The sequence below is a fragment of the Octodon degus genome, unplaced genomic scaffold, assembly GCF_000260255.1.
Source record: "Octodon degus isolate 3935 unplaced genomic scaffold, OctDeg1.0 scaffold00184, whole genome shotgun sequence".
Taxonomy (NCBI): Eukaryota; Metazoa; Chordata; class Mammalia; order Rodentia; family Octodontidae; genus Octodon; species Octodon degus.
Window position 1 is genome coordinate 444,039 of NW_004524760.1, and position 17,504 is coordinate 461,542.

Here is a 17,504-nt window from a genome sequence, read left to right on the forward strand (position 1 = left end):
TCTCTCTCTCTCTCTCTCTCTCTCTCTCTCTCTCTCTCCCTTCCAAACCCAGCTTTGAAGCTTTTGTGACAGGCAGTTCTCTTAGGGGATCTTGGCAGGAATGATTACCTCTGAGGATTCCCTGAGGCCTATTTTTAATTCCAGGCCCACTCTCCTCCCATTCCCAATATGTCTCCCAACTGCCTCCAACTACCATGTAAGCAGAATGTGCAAACCCATTTTACCATTAGCCAGCACCAAACCTGGAAGACAAGCTGGTTACCAAAACACCACAATGATTCCTCTTGCCTAGCTTAGATGATACCTTTTAGTGCAGACACTTTGAGGATCTCCCCTGGGCCCCAAGAATGAAATACTTCAAGGACAGAATCTCAAGGATGGAGTCCTTGGGACAGAATTCCCAAGAATAGAATCCTTTAAGGGTGGATTCCATCAAGGGTGGAGTGTACAAAGATGAGATCCTCAAGGATGAAGTTTCCAATGGTTCAGTCCCTAAGGGATGGTGTTTTCCAAGGAGAGAGTTCCCTAAAGATGGATTCCATTAAGGAATAAGTCCTCAATGACATAGTCCCTCAAGGATGGAGTCCTTAATGATGCAGTTCTTCAAGGATGGCATCCTCTAAGGATAGACTCTCCAGAGGACAGAATCCTTAAAGGATGGAGTTACTAAAGGTGCAGTCATCCAAGGATGGATCTCCAAGGATAGAATTTCCAAGGTTGGAGTAACCCAACAGTACAGTCCTCTAAAAATGGAGTCTTAAGGTATGGACTCGCCAAGGATGAAAATCTCATGAGTGGAATCCCCGAAGATGCAGTCCAACAGGCACTTAGGACTTCTTTCCTCCTATGTCCTTTCTGGCATGGCACACAGCCTGTTTTAGGGCCTAGATCTGCTGCTCTCCATACCTGTCTACACCACTCCTAGTTCTTTCATTTCTTCCCACAATTCGCCTAGGTGTACTATCTATTCATCTGCCTTTCTCTTCAGTGAAATCTTAGGGCTAGGTTTTCAGTCAGCAGGACTGGTTTCAAATCTAGTTAAATGACTTTAGGCAAATTATACATCTTCTCTGAGCTTCAGTTCCCCAATGGCAAAATGGTAGGAGTCTTCTGCCAACTGAGGAATGCCTAAAAGCATTCAGCATAGTGCCTGCTGTGATATAAGCCCTAAAGGGCTTGCTGCTGCTGTGATCATTAGTTGTGTTTTCTTTCAGTCCCTCTGGCCACCTTCATAAAACCTTCCTTAGTCTGGCTCCCTTTGCTATGTTCTTCAAGCCCTTGGAAACTTGTATTACTGCTCTCTCTTCACATTTTCCTGTATTTCAATATTTGTTTTCATTTCTTATCTCTTCTTCTAAGTGGTGAACAAATTGAGGTCTTAATACCAGCAACTATTGGGTGTGTGTAGTTGTTTTTCTAATAGTTTTCCTGATTCATTCAGTTTCTTTCTTAAACTTGATTGGTAAGATTTGAGACACAAGAATCCCATGTCCAAAGTGAGCCGATCTGACTACTTAATACGAACACTGAACTATCTCTTGTTGTGCTGGGAGAAACTCCATTTTGCTTTATGAGTCTAGAAGAAAGCATGTCCCACTCCCTACCCCAAATTTCTCCAGATCTCCATCTTCTGCCAGAGCATTTCTCAGATCTCACCGGAACCTCTCTCTTCCACTAACCCCAGAGTTCAAGGATTTCCTTTCTCTTTTGTATTTCATGCATTTTTAAAAATCAATTTAGTGAGTAGATGATATTATTTCCATTTTACTGTTAAGTAAACTGAAGTTTGTAAGCTCAGAGAGTTTTCTCAGGGCTGCCCTGATAGGGAGTATTGGATAGAAGACTGTGAGATTCAGAAGCTACTCCATTTCTCTGCCTCCTAGGGAGGCCCTGGTTGTTGTTATTGGTGAAAAATGCAAAGAAGGCTGTAGTTCTCCTGTGGCTGTGTCATTCTGAGATATGCAAGCATCCTGCTCATATCTCTTAAAAAATAGATTCTTCTGTGGCTGAATGCCTTGGTGAGTTTCTCTTCTTTATCCTGAGCTTCTCATTCATGCTCTACAGAAACTATATTCATCCCAGATTTTTGTGATTTGTACTTTCTCGAAGAGGCTAGAGCTGTCCTCAGATTTCACAGTGCAGATGGTTATAGTTTGATGCAAAGGCCCTTAGCTATGTTAAGTTTCCATTTGTTATAATAGCTGGCTTCTTGCATGGGTCTGTGGTACTGTACCTCATCAGCCATTGCCATTCTGAGCTCTAGGAGTGGATAAGGCCATGGCTGCTCACTTACTAATGTGAAATCTTAGCTCCCCAGATTCTGGTCTAGGATGTTCTCTTCCTGAGCTGTCACAGGCCACCAGGAAGGGGTGCCAGTGGAAGCTCTGTTTCAGTATCTGACCACAGTTGCCCCTAAACCATGGTCACATGGACAAGCTCTAGCTCCTCAGTCCTTAAGTTTAGAGGGTTCCCATCTCATCCATGCCAACGCTGCTGCTTTTCAGAGAAAGCCTGGTCTCTTAACAAGTTAGTAGGAAGTACAGATTTTGAAATCACTTTTTTAAAAAAAAATTTTTTTTTAATTTATTTTTTTTGAAATCACTTTTTTTCTTCTTTCAGTCCTGTTTTTTATTTCCTGTTCTACTTGTTAACAATGCAACCCTTTTTGTGAACATTGAAAAAAATTATTTTTTTCTCTATAACCATTTCTAATTCCAAAGAACAGAACTCAGACTTCCAATACCTTTTTTTTTTTCCCCTGCCTTGTTCAACTGGTACTGTGCTATGAGACAACTCTTATCTTTTTGGGTGCAATTGATTTTGCTGTCCTGAAGCTAAGTATTCCTTGTTCTGACTAGTTGGCCTCTTCATTTCATAATAGTCTTACCAAACAGTAGTACTAATCCTCTTGTCACATATTGTCCCCTTACTCCAGTCACTGCACCTGCAGTTAGATGCTTCTGCTATGTAAACTGCTTCAAGATCACCAATAATTAATATTGGTCATTCAGCACTTCTTCTAGCTGCTAAATATTGAATTCTGTTATTTTTAATTATACAAGGCCCTTATTAATTGTCTTACTAAATTAGTCCTGTAACCACTGGTTATAATAACTCTTTAAGTAATGGCTCTGTCCCTAAAATACCTCTCCACCTCACAATCATAGTCTTGGCTGTGCAGTTGCATTTAACAGATGCCAAACAGCAATATCCCTCCATCTCTAATGTTCTTAAGTAAAGCTGTCTTGGCCCCTTTGGCATCTTCTTTTCAAAGACCAGGTTAATGGTGAAAGTGGTTGTTGCTGCTGTTCTTGGCTATGGGAAGAGAAAAGGAACTTGGGAGCAGGTGGGAGTGAGGATTTTGAAGACCGACCTGGGTAGGACATCTGACTTCTAGCCATGGAGGAGTAAGGGATCTCAGAGTTAGGTGGGCTTTAGTGTTCCTTTAGTGGGGAAGGGGAGGGAATTTCTGGTACTTAAGGAGAAGTGGAGGTTCAGGGGTTTTGCTGTCCTCATAGAAGGGGTGGGTCTTGCCAGTTCCAGGGCCTTGCAAGGATGGTGCTCGTGGACACTTCGTTCTCGGAGGGAGGGATGCACAAGGGAGAATAAGAAAATAGGGATGAGGGCTTTTTGGGAAATATGGGCTCTGGAGAAGTCAGGGTGGGCAGTCAGGGGGAAGCAGCTGTGGGTGGGAGAAGGAAAGGAGAGGGAGTCTTTGGGATGATCAGATGCAGTGTGAACGTGAAGTCTCTGCCAGCCCCGGAGGGCAAGGTTTCCTTTCCCCTGTTTTGATGATGATTCAGTCTTCCTTTCTCAAGGAAGGGAAGCAAGACAAAAAAAAAAAAAAATCTAAGAAACTACCTTTCTCCCTGAACGACTCCCTGGATCTATTTGCCTATGCTCCCATTCCTGGGAGAAGCAGATACCCATGTCCCCTCCTGTGCTCCTTGGGAACCACTTTGGCCTCCAAATGAAACTGCCTCTCATTTTTGCCAATTGTTTGACTCTCAAGGGGCTTTGCCCACTCTTCTCCCAGCCTGACAGCCAGCTGGTCCATTACCAACTGGTTAACTCATTAACCCAACATAACCACTGGTCAGCCAGCTGGCCAGCAGTAACTCACTTCCTAGCCAGTTTTCTGGAAAGCCATCTGGTTGACCAGTTAGCTAACAAACCCATTGTCCATTCAGAGTCAGTAGCCCACCTCTTCTCACACTCCTGTTCCCTTCTCTCCTCTCCCTTCAACTCCCTCCCATTTCAGCCCACAGGACCTACTAATACTGCATAACTGGGTCTGCTTCTTAACCCCTGCCTTCCCTCTCTCCCCTTCTGTTGGAAAACCCCGTTGCCGACTCTGTGTGTGTTACTAACACGCTTATAACCCAGGGGACCAAGGGACGGGCAGGGACAGGTGGGGCAAGGTATGAGTGAAAAACCGAACTAACCTTTCTGTCTCATCTGCGGAATGTCAGCCATTTTTAAGTCTTTGCTTTCTTGGTCCAGTTCTTTTGTTGTTTTCTTCTCTACTAACCAAGGTTTTTAACTGTTCCCCTTCTCTGCAGACGGCTCTTCAGGGAGGGGGTGAGGGGGAGAGGAATCCAGAGGAGGGGTGGGGAAGGGATTGGGATAAGAAGGGGTTTAATTTTGTGTGTGTGTGTTTTATTTTTCCCTCCCATTATAATTTAATTTTCCTTAAACCAAATACTTCCGCTGAACCTGAGGTGGGAGGGTTTGAACAACCAAATATATATGGATATATATTTTTCCTCCTTCCTTGAGTTTCACAGTTGGTCATTTTATTTTTCTTTTCTTTTCGTTGTGTTCTTTTGTTGTTGTCTTTGTTGGTTTTTTTTGACCCCCCCTCCCCTCCCCCTCTCCGGTGAAGCACGCAGGGATTGGACACGCTATGGTAAACAAACTGCATTATCTGGTAGATATCACTCTAATTGTCTTACCGTTTGGTTTGCCGTGGGTTTTTTTAACCGTTCGATTCTCCCACTTTTGTTTCCTCTCCTCGTTTGGTTTTTGGTTGTTTTGCTCTTCCAATTGTTTTTTGTGTCCTGGACAATCTTTTAGATTTTGCTTCTCTCTTTGGTTTCCTTCCCTCCCTTTTCTTTCTTTCTTTTTTTTTCCCCCCTTGTTCCCAACTCAAAGCCAAAAGACAATTGGAAATCAAGGAATTTGGCCTGGCCCTGCCCTATAATCCCTGCCTTCTGAATTCAGATTCCTGGCCAGAGCGACCTGGGGCAGGCCCTGTGGTCATCGGCTCTGGTTAGACCAGCCCCGATACCAAGTGGCTTATTTTGATTGCTTTCTTTTGTTCTTTTCCCTTCCCTCCCTTGTTTTTTTCTGTTTGATTTGGTTTCTTTCTTGGTCTCCTGAAAATCCATGGAAAACACCATCTCATGACATGCTCTGCTCTGCTCACTGTCAGCTCTGAATGGGACTCCTCAAGCTGAGGGAGGGTGTGGGGACGCCACCTCCACTGGCAGCTGGCTGAGCAGCTCTTCCAAAGGGTGGGGGGTGACCTTGGGAGACATAGACTGCCTTCAAATCACCAGCTCATACCAGTTTGGGGACTGCTTCATGTTGGCTGCCAGGGAAAAGGTGACATCTCCTCTCCCACTTCTTAGCCTCGAAGGTTCCCTGTTTGTCTCCCCAACATTTTGCATGGCATGAATGGTCTTTCCTCCCCACCAGGGATAGCGTCCAGTCCCCCTAAGCTCTGCTGCTCTGACTAACACTGTGTTTCACACTGTCTCCCTTCCCCCGTGCCCCTCCCCAGTGTCCTTGCCTCTCTTGCATGGCCATGGACGGGCTTGGCTTCCTTCCCTATTGGAGGGCAGTCCTTGCAGGGTGGGGCTGGGCCAGCCTCTGCTGTCCATGTCCTTGCCAAGTGCCTGTGTTTGGGCTGGGCTCAGGCCCGGTGAGTGCTGGTGTGGGTGTTGGTGGAAAGGCAGCTGGTGTGTGTTGGTGTGTGGGTGCGACTGTGTGTAAATGTTGGTGTGACATTTAGGGGTGTTAGTGGGAAGCCGTGCTGTGTGTTTGGGAGACTGCTGGTGTCTCTACATGTGTACTCACCGGTGTGAATGGGGGCTGCAGGCCTGGTGAGGATTCTGCCTTCAGTGTGGACGCCATGATGGGCAGGGGCAGGGAGGGGCTGGGCTGTCCCTTTGCTCCCTGCCTGCCTGCCTTAGAGTGTGAGCCTGCAGGCCCTGCGGTGTGTGATCCCCTGGGATTCCCTCAGGCCTGCCCTGTGCTGGCTCGGCAGCAGCAGCCAGTTAGTCATCGCCTATTAATAATGCAGAGTGATTGAGCACTAGGCCAGGGACCCTGCAGATGGATGTGTCTGCTCCCGAGGGACTGGCACTGTGTGGGGCAGCTGCCTGGCCTGGCCAGCCTCCCCCAGGGCTGACTGGCTGGAACAGAGAAGGTGTTGGAGCTGAGGTGCACAGCCTGAGAGTTCCCCCACTTCTTAGTAGGCTCCACCTCTGGCCAATACCTTCACATGTGTGCATTTTCTTACACCTACACAGACTAGTGCCATGGCCAGTGTCACCCCAGTCACACCCAGTGTACTCTGTGGCTGCTCTTGGTGTCTCCAAGAGTTCAAATGGAGCTGTGTGGTGGGGCTAGCACAGCCACCACAGGCTGTTTCCCACTGCTTCTAGGAGTTAGCTGCTCCCCACCCTGCCCAGCTGGGCCACTGAGCACAGTTCCAGAGCTGGCCATTTGGAACTCTCTTCACAGACCTTTACTGGAAGGCAACCTGTGATTTTGGGGACTGAAGGGAGAAAAAATCAGCCCATGGGATATACCCTAATCACCTGGGGAGTATCACCCTCAGACTGGAGCCCAGCAAACCATCCTTCTTGTCTCAGTTTAGTGGAAATGGACTAAGGCTATGAAAGTTGTTTCCTCATCTAGCAAGTGAGCAGACAGTAAACCTCTTTCATAGGACCAGAAAGAAGGTCAAGAAGGGCAACGAAAGTGAAAGGCCTATACTGGGCCAGGGGAATTACAATTGTAGCAAGCTTTACAAAGTCTTAGCTGATTGTCTCCATGTTTCTGGGAACAGTGATGTGTATGAATAAGCCATTCCCTTCCCATAGCAAACTCCGGAGAATACAACATCTCTAGCCCTATTGGAGACCCTGTAACCATCCCAGAATAACTACATGAACCCTCAGAATGCTTCAGAAGTTGGGTTGGTGAGGAGGGAAGATGAATGACTTGATGAGATTCGTTAGGAAACCAACAGCCTTCTCTGGTTTCAGTCCCAGCAAGGAAAGTCCCTGCTAAGTCCCAAGGCTTCAAGTCCCTACTTCTCTCCATGAGCAGCACTGACAGAGGAAACAGATCTCCATGCCTCTTGGTGGTCTCATAAAGCCTCTAAACCTGCACTGAGGACCATCTGTCAGGCCGAGGCTAATGTCAGAGAACAAGGCACCAACAGAGCTGGGGTTTGAGAGGTTCCCAAGTCATCTTTCAGGATGGGTTTCATAGAGTTTTGTATTGATTTTTACTACCTCATCCATATGGATTCTTACCCTTCTAGCCCTTCTCTTTTATTTTTATTTTTGGCAGAACCAGGGATTGAACTCAGGCCCTTGTGCTTGCCAGGGAAGCGCTTATTCTACTGAGCCATCTCCCCGGCCCCCCTTCTTTTCTTGGGGAGAGGGTGAGCACAGGCCTGAAGGCCCACCAGTCAGTTGAGAGGTTTGACTTAAGTGTGGTCAGGCTGATAGATGCTTGCTTGGAAAAATAGTCAGGGTTCTTTGTGCACATATCAGGGTCTACCTTTTATGTTTTAAATATAATTTTAAACCCCGGTGAGGGCCGGGGAAATAGCTCAGTAGAATTTAAGCGCTTGCCTGGCAAGTGCAAGGTCCTGAGTTCAATCCCCAGTACCGCAAAAACAAACAAACAAACAAACAAACAACCCTGGATGAATCCTAGATTTCAGGCAGTAGGTAGGGAATATTCCCAGTTCATAAATGAGGACGTTGGGGCCCAGAGAAAGTTCTTTGCCCAGAGCCACACACCAGACTTGGAGGAGTCTAAGCACTTGCACTTAACTCTCCTTTAGTGTTTGGTGTAAACCTGGAAGATAGGAAGTTGTTAAACCCCTTTTATAGGCTGGAGAGTCAGAGAGGTAAAAAGAGGTTGTTCTGGAAAATGGTGAAGGCTAAATGAGAACCCAAGACTTCTGACCTCAAATCTTTCTCCTATACTCCCAAACTTAATGAAACCCAGACCCCAGAGTTTACCATAGGGCTGTAATTTTGTCAGTCAAGTTAATCTATCTCTTGGTGTGTCTTTCAAACTGCTTCTGGCTTTAGTTAGCCGCCCCCCCCCCCCACTTAAGGTAACTAAAATCCACAATTAGATGGGCTTCAGCACCTCTCGTATGCAGAAGCCCCTCCCACTGTCTGCAGCCCCATTTCCACCCTGCTGCACCCTGATGGGATATAAGATATATATATAAATTTATTTTTGTCTTTTTGAGGCAGGGTCTTGCTATGTAGTTCAGGCTGGCCTTGAGTTCACTTTGTAGCCCAGGCTGACCTTGAACTCGTGGCGCTTGCTTCTCCCTCCTGAGTGTTGAATCTTTTTTCTATTTATTTATTTATTTATTTGGGGACCAGGTCCGGGGTCAGTCCCTGTACTTACCCAAGCATGCCTAAGCAGGCACTTTAGACCTCTGAGCTATCTCTCTGACCCCTCTCCCAAGTGTTGGAATTACAGGTGTGTGTCACCATACCTGGCCAAACAACAGTTTTATGAACTTGTTTTTGTTTTTTGGTAGTCTTTGGTGCTGGGGATTGAAGCCAAGGCTTTCACATTTTCCCAGCCATTTTTATTTTTTTGCTTTGAGATAAGGTCTGGCTAAGTTGCTAAATTGTCCAGATGGGCTCATATTTTCAATCCCCCTACCTTAGCCTCCTAGAGTTCTGGGATTACAGGCACAAGCCTCTTTTGGTCTAGTTTTTAAGCATGTTAGGCTTGTGGAACTCTTTTGAAAATTTGGAACAACAATGAACTCTAACAGGAGACAAAAAAGCCCATTGATATGATTTTTGTACACTGTCCAGGGGCTTCAAGCAAACCCATTTTAGTTGCCCACAAGTTAACAACACTTACTTCTAGGCATGTATGGTATTACATGCCTGTGATCCCAGCACTATGGTAGGGCTGAGCCAGGAGGATCACAAGTTCAAGCCTCTAGCCTGGACAACTTAGTGATTCAACAAGACCCTGTCTCAGAAAAACCTAGGATGTAAGCTCTGTGCAAGACCCTGAGTTGAATCTCTGGTATTTTTTTTTTTTTTGCGGGGAGGGGGGGGAGGCAACAAACAACAACAATAAAAACAACCCCATCTGCTTTCTTAATTATTCTCCTCAGAATAGGGAGACCAGTGACCCTGTGATGGCAGACAACTGGGGAAGATCTGGGCAGTGACAGTGTTTCCTTTGTCCCCAGCCTTTGTGTGTAAGGATCATCCAGGGTGGGGATATTTATGGCTAGGGCCAGTTTCCCTATACTGCCTTGCCTACTTGACATGGACATCAGCAAGGTAGAACAAGAGTTCTGTGACAGGAGGAGCTGAGAGCCCATCTGGGTTCCAGGCTGCCAGCGGGCTACCTCCAACCGGCCACACAGCTCCTGGGAAGTGCATGGGGCTGCGGGGAGGGGGTGTGGTTCTGCTGTTCCTGACTCAGCCTGCCCTCTTACAGTGAGTGCTTCAGAACCCACTGGGCTGGCTGGCTGTGTCGATGCTTGGTGTGGGTTGGGTGCAGACCCTTGGCTGGGTCTTGGGTCCTGGCCTGGCAGCCTTTGGAGTGGTGCAGTGTGTGTGTGCAGGTGTGTCTGGGGTTGGTGATTGGTGGCAAATGGGCAGAGGAATGAGTGGGAGTCACTTGCTGGTGAGGAAGCTCAGATCTGGTGTCCCCCTTTCTTAGCTCCTAAGTGTCTCTGTTAGTTGTTCCCCTTTCCTCCTTGGTGGAAGGAAGCTTCTCGTTCCTGCACCCACAGCTCTTTTGCCTTCATCTCTGCTCCCAGTCCCCTGCCCTGCATGCCTTCTCCTTGGCGCTGCCCTTTCTGGCTTGTGCTGCTGGCCCCCAGCCTGCTCCTCTAACCTGCATGGGTTCCTGCTGCAGCGGCTGCTCTGTGTCCCACAGCCCCACTTCCTCCCTACCTCCCCCGCTGGCCCCGCCCCTTCCAGAAACTGCGTGGGGGGTTGGGGGGCAGGGGCATCAAGAACCCCTGGGGTGGAGGGGGACAGGGGAATTATTCCCCTGTTTTTTGCTTTTACTAACGAACCTGCCATTTTTGTGTCTGGACTTTGATTTGTCTGAGGGAACAGTCGGGTTTACTAATCTAAGTCATCTCCCTCCTTGCCTTCCTCAGACACTTTTCCTTCATTCCCTCCACTCTTGGCTTCCTCTTCACCCACTGCCATCTCTCCCTTTCTCCTTGTATTCTCCCCACCCCACACCTCTTCTGGGCTGATCCCCTTCCTCAGTGCACCTCCTATGTCACCCCGCCTCCTGCTACCCTCTCCCCTACCCCCAGGCCATAAGAGGATGGTCAAGGTGGTCCTCTTCCTAGAGGAGCCACTGAGTGGGAGTGGTTTGCCCAAAGCCATTGGGACACAGTGAGATTTCCTCCCAGCCCAGAAGGGACTCGAGGAAGGGGTTCCTGGACATCTTTACCTTGCCCCAGTCTGGTCCTTCTAACTCAGAGAGACCCTGGGGACAGTGACCTTCACCTAGGAGCATGGAGTGGGATGAAGAGAATCCATAGGGTAAAGGGGTGGGCTGAGAGTGGTACACTGGCTTTTGAGGCCAGGGAGCATCAGAGCCCTTTCCCCTTATGGAAACAGAGATGGGCCCACTCATGGGGGACTTAAGGCCCTGTCACTAAAGTCACAGGCTTTGAGGGAGTCAGGTTTACAGATGAAGATATAGGCTGTGTGGCTCTGGGTCACAGGGCAACTTGATGTTGGCCTTAATGATCATTGCTGTGTCCCCTGGGCTATGCTGGGATTGGGAAGTGGCAGAGACATGTCAGGTCAGGTTTCTGCCCTTCAGGAGCTGATGGTCTAGTTGGGGTGAGCACATGAGCCCAAGAAGTAATTAGTAGCTCCATTCTGAGTCTCTACAGTGGCAGGAGTGGAGGTGAGTGGCAAGGGTAGGAGCCACACTTGCCCTAGAGAAGTCCTTTCAGTTGTCAGGCCCTCCCTGATATCCCTATCCCTCCATTCTGGTCCTCTCTTCCCTCTCTCCAGCTCTTCTCTGCCCAGTCTAATCTCGTTTGCATGTTTTTGTGATTAATGCCTTGACCCTTCCCTTTTCTATCCAGAGCTTCACTTCCCAGCCTCAGGGTAAGGTAGAGGGAAGAAGAAATAAATGATAATCACCAGCCTTCCACTCAGAACAAGACTCAAAAGCTTTCAGACTGCCCCCTCTCACAAAGACACCTGTCACCTTCTGTCCTTGAACCTAGCTCTCCCAGCACAAGGTTTGATGGTTCCCAGGAGGGGGTGTCTCAGCCCTCAATCTTCTCAGCCCCACCTCTGCACCACAAGGCTGGAGGCCAGCATGTGGGAACTCCAGGACCCTGGGGAGGGGGGCTGCTCCCCCTGTCTGGATGCTTCCTTGACCTTTAGACATCTTCCACCCCTGGATGATGGAACACTGCACACCAGGTGCTGAAGACAGCTGGTGGCATGTGTCTATGGACTGGTGTCAGTGGGGACATCAGAGAATGTTCTCAGAAGCCCCCATCTCCAGATCTTGCCTAAACAAGGGATATTGAAGCACCTTTGGGGAGCAGGGGCTCAGGTGAGCTGTGGCCTTGTGCTATAGAAGCACAAGGTCAGGCTAACAGAACCAGCTTTTTGATGGCCTCTATAGGGCACTGCCTGTGTTCTCACTGACCTCGCCTGAAACACTAGCTTCCTAGAGATGTGTTGGGGTTCAATAGTCCTTGGCTTTTTCCCCATTCCCCAAGGTGTGTCTGGAGCCCCGAGCACTGTTCTCTTGGTTAGACTCTTCAGGGAGCAGGTGGGCCTTTGCCTTGGGGTGGAGCAATTACAGTTTCCTGTACTTGGCCCTCCTCCAAGGTCACCTCTGCCTCCCCAGACCAGTGTTGCTTGCTTTTGGTTGGATTTTCTGCCCCAGAGCCCTGCCATACTCTGCTCCCTCCTGGTGGGATAACAACTGTGTTGGTAGGACAAACACTAGACATGAAGAAGGGAAGGCAGGCTGAGAAGCGGGTACAGAACTGCCCTTTCCTTTAGGTGAAAGAGAGTGACCCCCTTCAAATACTAGGTACCTGAGGAATGAAGAGAGCCCTTGAGAGGTGGGAGCCCTTAGAACCCATATGGCAGCAGTGGGAATCAGCTAGGAAGTATGGGATGCAGCTCAGGTCCCGGGATTTCCCAGGTGTGTTGGATCCTTGGTCCTCAGTGCTGTCTTCATTCCCCTTCTGAGGTGAGAAAGAAAGAGATCAGTGACCTGATTTAGAGGGCAGGGACCACAGGTGAGTCCAAGCCTTCCAGCTCCAGGGAGTGGCTGTTTTCTGCCTTAGCTGAAGAAGTTCTGGAGTCACAGATGTCACGGTGCCAGAGCTTATCATGAAGGGGAGAAAAGTGAGGATTCCATTAGCCTCCCCTCACTCCCCAGGGGCCCCTGTCCTCAAGTCCCCACTGCCATCCAGAGCACCTCCTGGGTGCTGCTGCCCTGTCCCTTTGAAGAACTCTTCAGGTTCCCCACAGGCTCCTGTCTGCTGAGCTGGAGGCAGGAGCATAGGGCAGGCCATAGCCTCCTCCACTTGGAAACCATCAAATCTTGTGCTGTCTTCTTTTCCTCCTTTCCTTTCTTCCCCCACTGTTCCTTCTCCAAGGCAAGCAGACATAAAAATGTGGGTCCCCCTCCCCCACTACCCCCTGGCCCCTCCCTAGCCCAGCCTGTGGCTCTTCCCAGGGAGTTGATGCCCGTTGTCTCCTGTCTCTCCCCCTCCCTGGGCTGGGCAGGTGACCATCTCAGTGGACGGAATCCTGACCACCACAGGCTACACGCAGGAGGATTACACCATGCTGGGCTCTGATGACTTCTTCTACATTGGGGGCAGCCCCAATACAGCAGACCTGCCGGGCTCACCTGTCAGCAACAACTTTATGGGCTGCCTCAAGGATGTAAGTAGGGTGGAAAGGGCTGGGGTTGGTCCAGGAATCCTTTGCCCCTGTCCAGGAACCCTTTGCTCCTGTTTGCCCTGTCTGTGGTGTGATGTAGTCTGAGCTGGCCAGCTGCTTCCCTCATGGGGGATTCTTTCTGAGTCCATGGTGGGACATGTTTCCTGTTCAAAACTCAGGTCCTACTGATGCAGTCAAGAGGGGCCTTTCCTCTCATTTCCTTGAGCCTCAGAAGTTCCCATCCTCTTAGAATCCTTGAAGTTGTGGCAGAAGCAAGAACTATTGGATGTGAAGGTTAAAGATGTGTGTTTCAGTCTCATTTCCCACTCCCTAGCTCTGTGACCTTGACCCAATCACTTGACCTGCTCAATGCTTAGTTGCCCCTTCTGTAGATAAGTGGACGGTAGCTGCTCGTTAAGGTTGTTACAAAGGCTTTGTCCATTCAAAACTGGCAATCAGATGGCAGTGGTGATTGCTGCCTTTTCATTATCGCAAGCTGCAAAGTGCTGGCAGTGAGAACCTATAGCCCACCTGGCCAGTGGGCAGCCAGAAGCAGGTCAGAGGAAGCAAACTGGGCATGGAGGTGCTTGTGCACAGCTTCTGTGTGGCATTGAGCAGGGGCTACTGAGGATGGGCAGTGGTGGGGTCTCACAGACAGCTGTGACCAGGCCCTAAGCTGCTCTTGCTTCTTTACCCTTGACCCTTCTCCTCCCTGCAGGTGGTCTATAAGAACAATGACTTCAAGCTGGAACTCTCCCGCCTGGCCAAGGAAGGGGACCCCAAGATGAAGCTGCAGGGAGATTTGTCATTCCGTTGTGAGGATGTGGCTGCCCTGGACCCGGTGACCTTTGAGAGTCCTGAGGCCTTTGTGGCACTGCCTCGCTGGAGTGCCAAGCGCACTGGCTCCATCTCCTTGGACTTCCGCACCACAGAGCCCAATGGGTTGCTACTCTTTAGCCAGGGCCGACGGGCTGGGGCTGGGCCGGGCAGCCACAACTCTGCCCAGCGGGCCGACTACTTTGCCATGGAGCTGTTGGATGGCTACCTCTATCTTCTGCTGGATATGGGCTCTGGGGGCATCAAGCTGCGGGCATCTAGCCGCAAAGTCAATGATGGCGAGTGGTGTCACGTGGACTTCCAGAGGGACGGGCGCAAAGGTCAGGAGGCTTCTGGAGCTTCCCCTCTTCTGACTGCTGCTTTCTACCTGCTCTGACCTTTCCAGCTCTCTTCAGATGATCTTTGTTCTGCATCACCTCCTGCTTTGTCCTCTGTCATTTCTTCTGCCCTCTACCAGTCCTCCCTTTGTCCCTTCCATCATGGCATGCCAGCAGCCTTTGGTGCCAACCACACTTGGCTTTTTTTCAGCTGTTTCACTGGTTGGATGTGGGCCTCAGTTTCCTTACCTGCAAAGGAAATAATTACACAGGACCCATCAAGTGGAGAATATAAAAGTACATCTATGAAAGGGTTAGCATAGAATTATAGCACAGGGTACTTGGCACATCTCCCTCTAAAGAAATATCTTCCCAGGTATGCCTCCCTCTATCCAGAGACATTAAATTTTTTTTTAACTCACTTAACAATTATGGTTATCCATTGGTATCTTTTGAGGATTGATTCCAGCAGCTCCCCATTCTCAGTACCAAATCCATGATACTCAGATCTTTTTAAAAGTACTTTCCAGGTATTTTATTTATATAAGACAGTATAATATTAAGTATACTAACTCAATCTTCCTACTTTATTTTATTTATTTATTTTTTTAAATTTTATTTCTTTGTGTGTGTGTGTGTGTGTGTGTGTGTGTGTGTGTGTGTGTGAGACCAGCTCAGCCTACCAGGGGGGCGGGGCTGGCTGGCATGTGGTGCTGGGGGATTGAACCGCGGTCCCTGTGTCTTGCTAAGCTTGTTCTAAGTAGGTGCTTTAGACCACTGAGCAATCTCACCAGCCCCAATCTTCCTACTTTAAATCATCTCTAGATTCCTTACAATACTTAATACAATATAAATGCTACATAATTATTATAAGAAATGCTAAGTAGGGCTGGGGATATAGCTCAGTGGCATAGTACCTGCTTGGCAAGTGCAACGTCTAGGTTTGATACCAGAAAGACTGACAGACAGACAGACTATATTATTATTGTTCAGCACAGATGCAATTTTTCTCTGAATATTTTCCACCTGTTTGATTTGGTGGGTGGAGAATGAGGACACTGAGGCTGAGAGTACTTACTAAGAATTTATTAGGTGTCAGGTGCTGTCCACAGTGCTGAAGAGCAGTGAGCCAAATGCTGTCTACCGTACTCTGGCCAGGAGAGACACAGTAAAGAGCTTGACTCTCTGCCTGGCTATGAGGGTTCTAGAACAGTAAAGCAGCAGGACAGCTGTGGGCTAGCAGCTGCTGGTTCTTGAACCTTCTGTCCCTGAACCTTCTGTGACTTCCAACCACCCTCCCCTCACCCTTCCTCTGCAGTCTTCTCTTCCTATCCCCTTGTTTTCTCTTCTCTTTACTCTTCGCCATTTTGTTGAACATGAGAGAATTAGCCAAGAAAGAGAACTGATATAAATGAGACCTGACAGATCATCCAATTTAAGCAAATGTCAATGTCAGCGAAATTTTTGTACTCCTCTGGCTATCACCATTCCAGGCCTGTGAATCTGGATGGGGTGGCCGTGCCTCTGCACATAGGGAGGAGGGGCTAGCCGGCCAGGGCTCCCAGAAATTTGGGTTTTTTGTTTCTTCCCTTCCTTCCTCAGAGAAATCTATGTGAGGTGGTTCCATACCCTGGCTAGATCTCGTGGCAGCACCTGGGAGTCCTCATGAATGCTGTCTGTCCCAGCGGATCTGTGAAGGAAATCTCTTACTCCTTGGTGCAGAAGGCAGTCCAGGCTTTGCCTAGCATCTAGGCCTTCTGCTCCTCTGGCAGCCAGGAAGTGGTCCTGTTGGCTTCATACTGCTCTCTAGAGCCTAGACACTAGATCTGATTGGGTCTTGAATCCCTATCTTTTTAAGTTTTATTTTATTTTGAGACAAAGTCTCTCCATGTAGCCCATGCTGGATTTGAATTCTTGGCAGTCCTATCTCAGCCTTCTGTGTGCTGGGTTTACAGGTGTGTGCCACCACTCCCGACTTGAATTCCTGTCTTGATCAGCTCTAGACATTACTGTGTGTTCAGTGGCATTAAGTACATTTATACTGTTGTGTGTCATCATCATCTGTGTCTAGAACTTTTTTCTTTTTCAAGTTTGATAGAATCTACATTTTTTTTTTTGGTGGAACCAGGAATTAAACTCAGACCCTTGAGCTTGCCAGGCAAGTGCTCATTCTACTGAGCCATTTCCCTGGCCCAACACCTACATTTTAACAAAGTTAACCAACCATTACATTTTTCTGGGGAAACTCTAGGCCACTTTATTGTTTCAGTTCTCTCTCTCTCTCTCTCTCTCTCTCTCTCTCTCTCTCTCTCTCTCCCTCTTCACTCTCCCTCTCTCTCTCCCTCTCTCTCTCTCTCTTCTTTTGAGATGGGGTCTCCCTATGTAGTTCAGGCTTGCCTTGAGCTCACTTCATAGCCCAGGCTGGTTTCTTGCCTTAGCCTCCCAAGTGCTGGGATTACAGGTGTGCACCACCATGTCTGGCTGGCTTCAGTTTATTTTTCAAACAGCATGCTGGTTTGGGATCCCCCCTCCACACACCAGGCATAAATAAATGATGTGCAAATGAGTCTCACACACAAGGGAAGGTGCAGCAGTATTCTAAGTTCAAGGGCTGGAGTCAGTCTCTGTGCTGGTTCTACAGGTACTTCGAGCTCAGTTGGAGCCTAGAACTTTTTCATCTTCCTAAATTGAAACTGTTTCTATGGGACAACTCCTCACTCTTGTCTGCCTCTCTAGCAGCCACCATCTTTCTGCCTCTGTGGATCTCCTTCTGAGGGCCTCATATAAGTGAAATTATTCAACATTTGTCTTTTGTCTTCAGAGCTCATCCATGTTGTAGCACAAGTTAGAATTTCCTTTTTAAGCTTAATAATGTTCCCCTGTCTGTATACACACATCATGTTTATCTGCTGTCTCGGTGAGTGGGTCGGGTTGTTCTCTGTCCATGGTTTAGAGGCCTGTGCTTACTTTAATTTCCTCTCTCCAACTTTTTATTATATACCCCTTTTCCTGATTCTTCATTTCCGAGGGCTCAGTTTATCTGTTAAGAGTCCAGTTGGCGGGGGCCCAGCCCTAGCTCAGTTCTTTAAGTGGCTGCTTCCACAATGCTGGCAGCCTCAGTTTGCTGTAGTTCGATCCCCACAACACTCCA

General features: G+C 48.4%; 1 protein-coding gene across 13 annotated transcripts in view; it reads left to right on the forward strand.

Annotated features, from left to right (window-relative positions):
• Positions 1–17,504, forward strand: part of Nrxn2 (neurexin 2) — a 112,150-nt gene that overhangs the window by 37,347 nt on the left and 57,299 nt on the right. For 9 of the 13 annotated variants that reach the window (XM_004643749.3, XM_023703905.1, XM_023703902.1 and 6 more), the window contains 3 exons: positions 4,886–4,909; positions 13,041–13,202; positions 13,918–14,356. In XM_004643749.3, coding sequence (XP_004643806.1) covers positions 4,886–4,909; positions 13,041–13,202; positions 13,918–14,356 — 625 coding nt within the window. The remainder of the gene's footprint in view (positions 1–4,885; positions 4,910–13,040; positions 13,203–13,917; positions 14,357–17,504) is intronic. The other 4 variants (XM_004643751.2, XM_023703901.1, XM_023703904.1 and 1 more) reach the window with 1 other exon arrangement.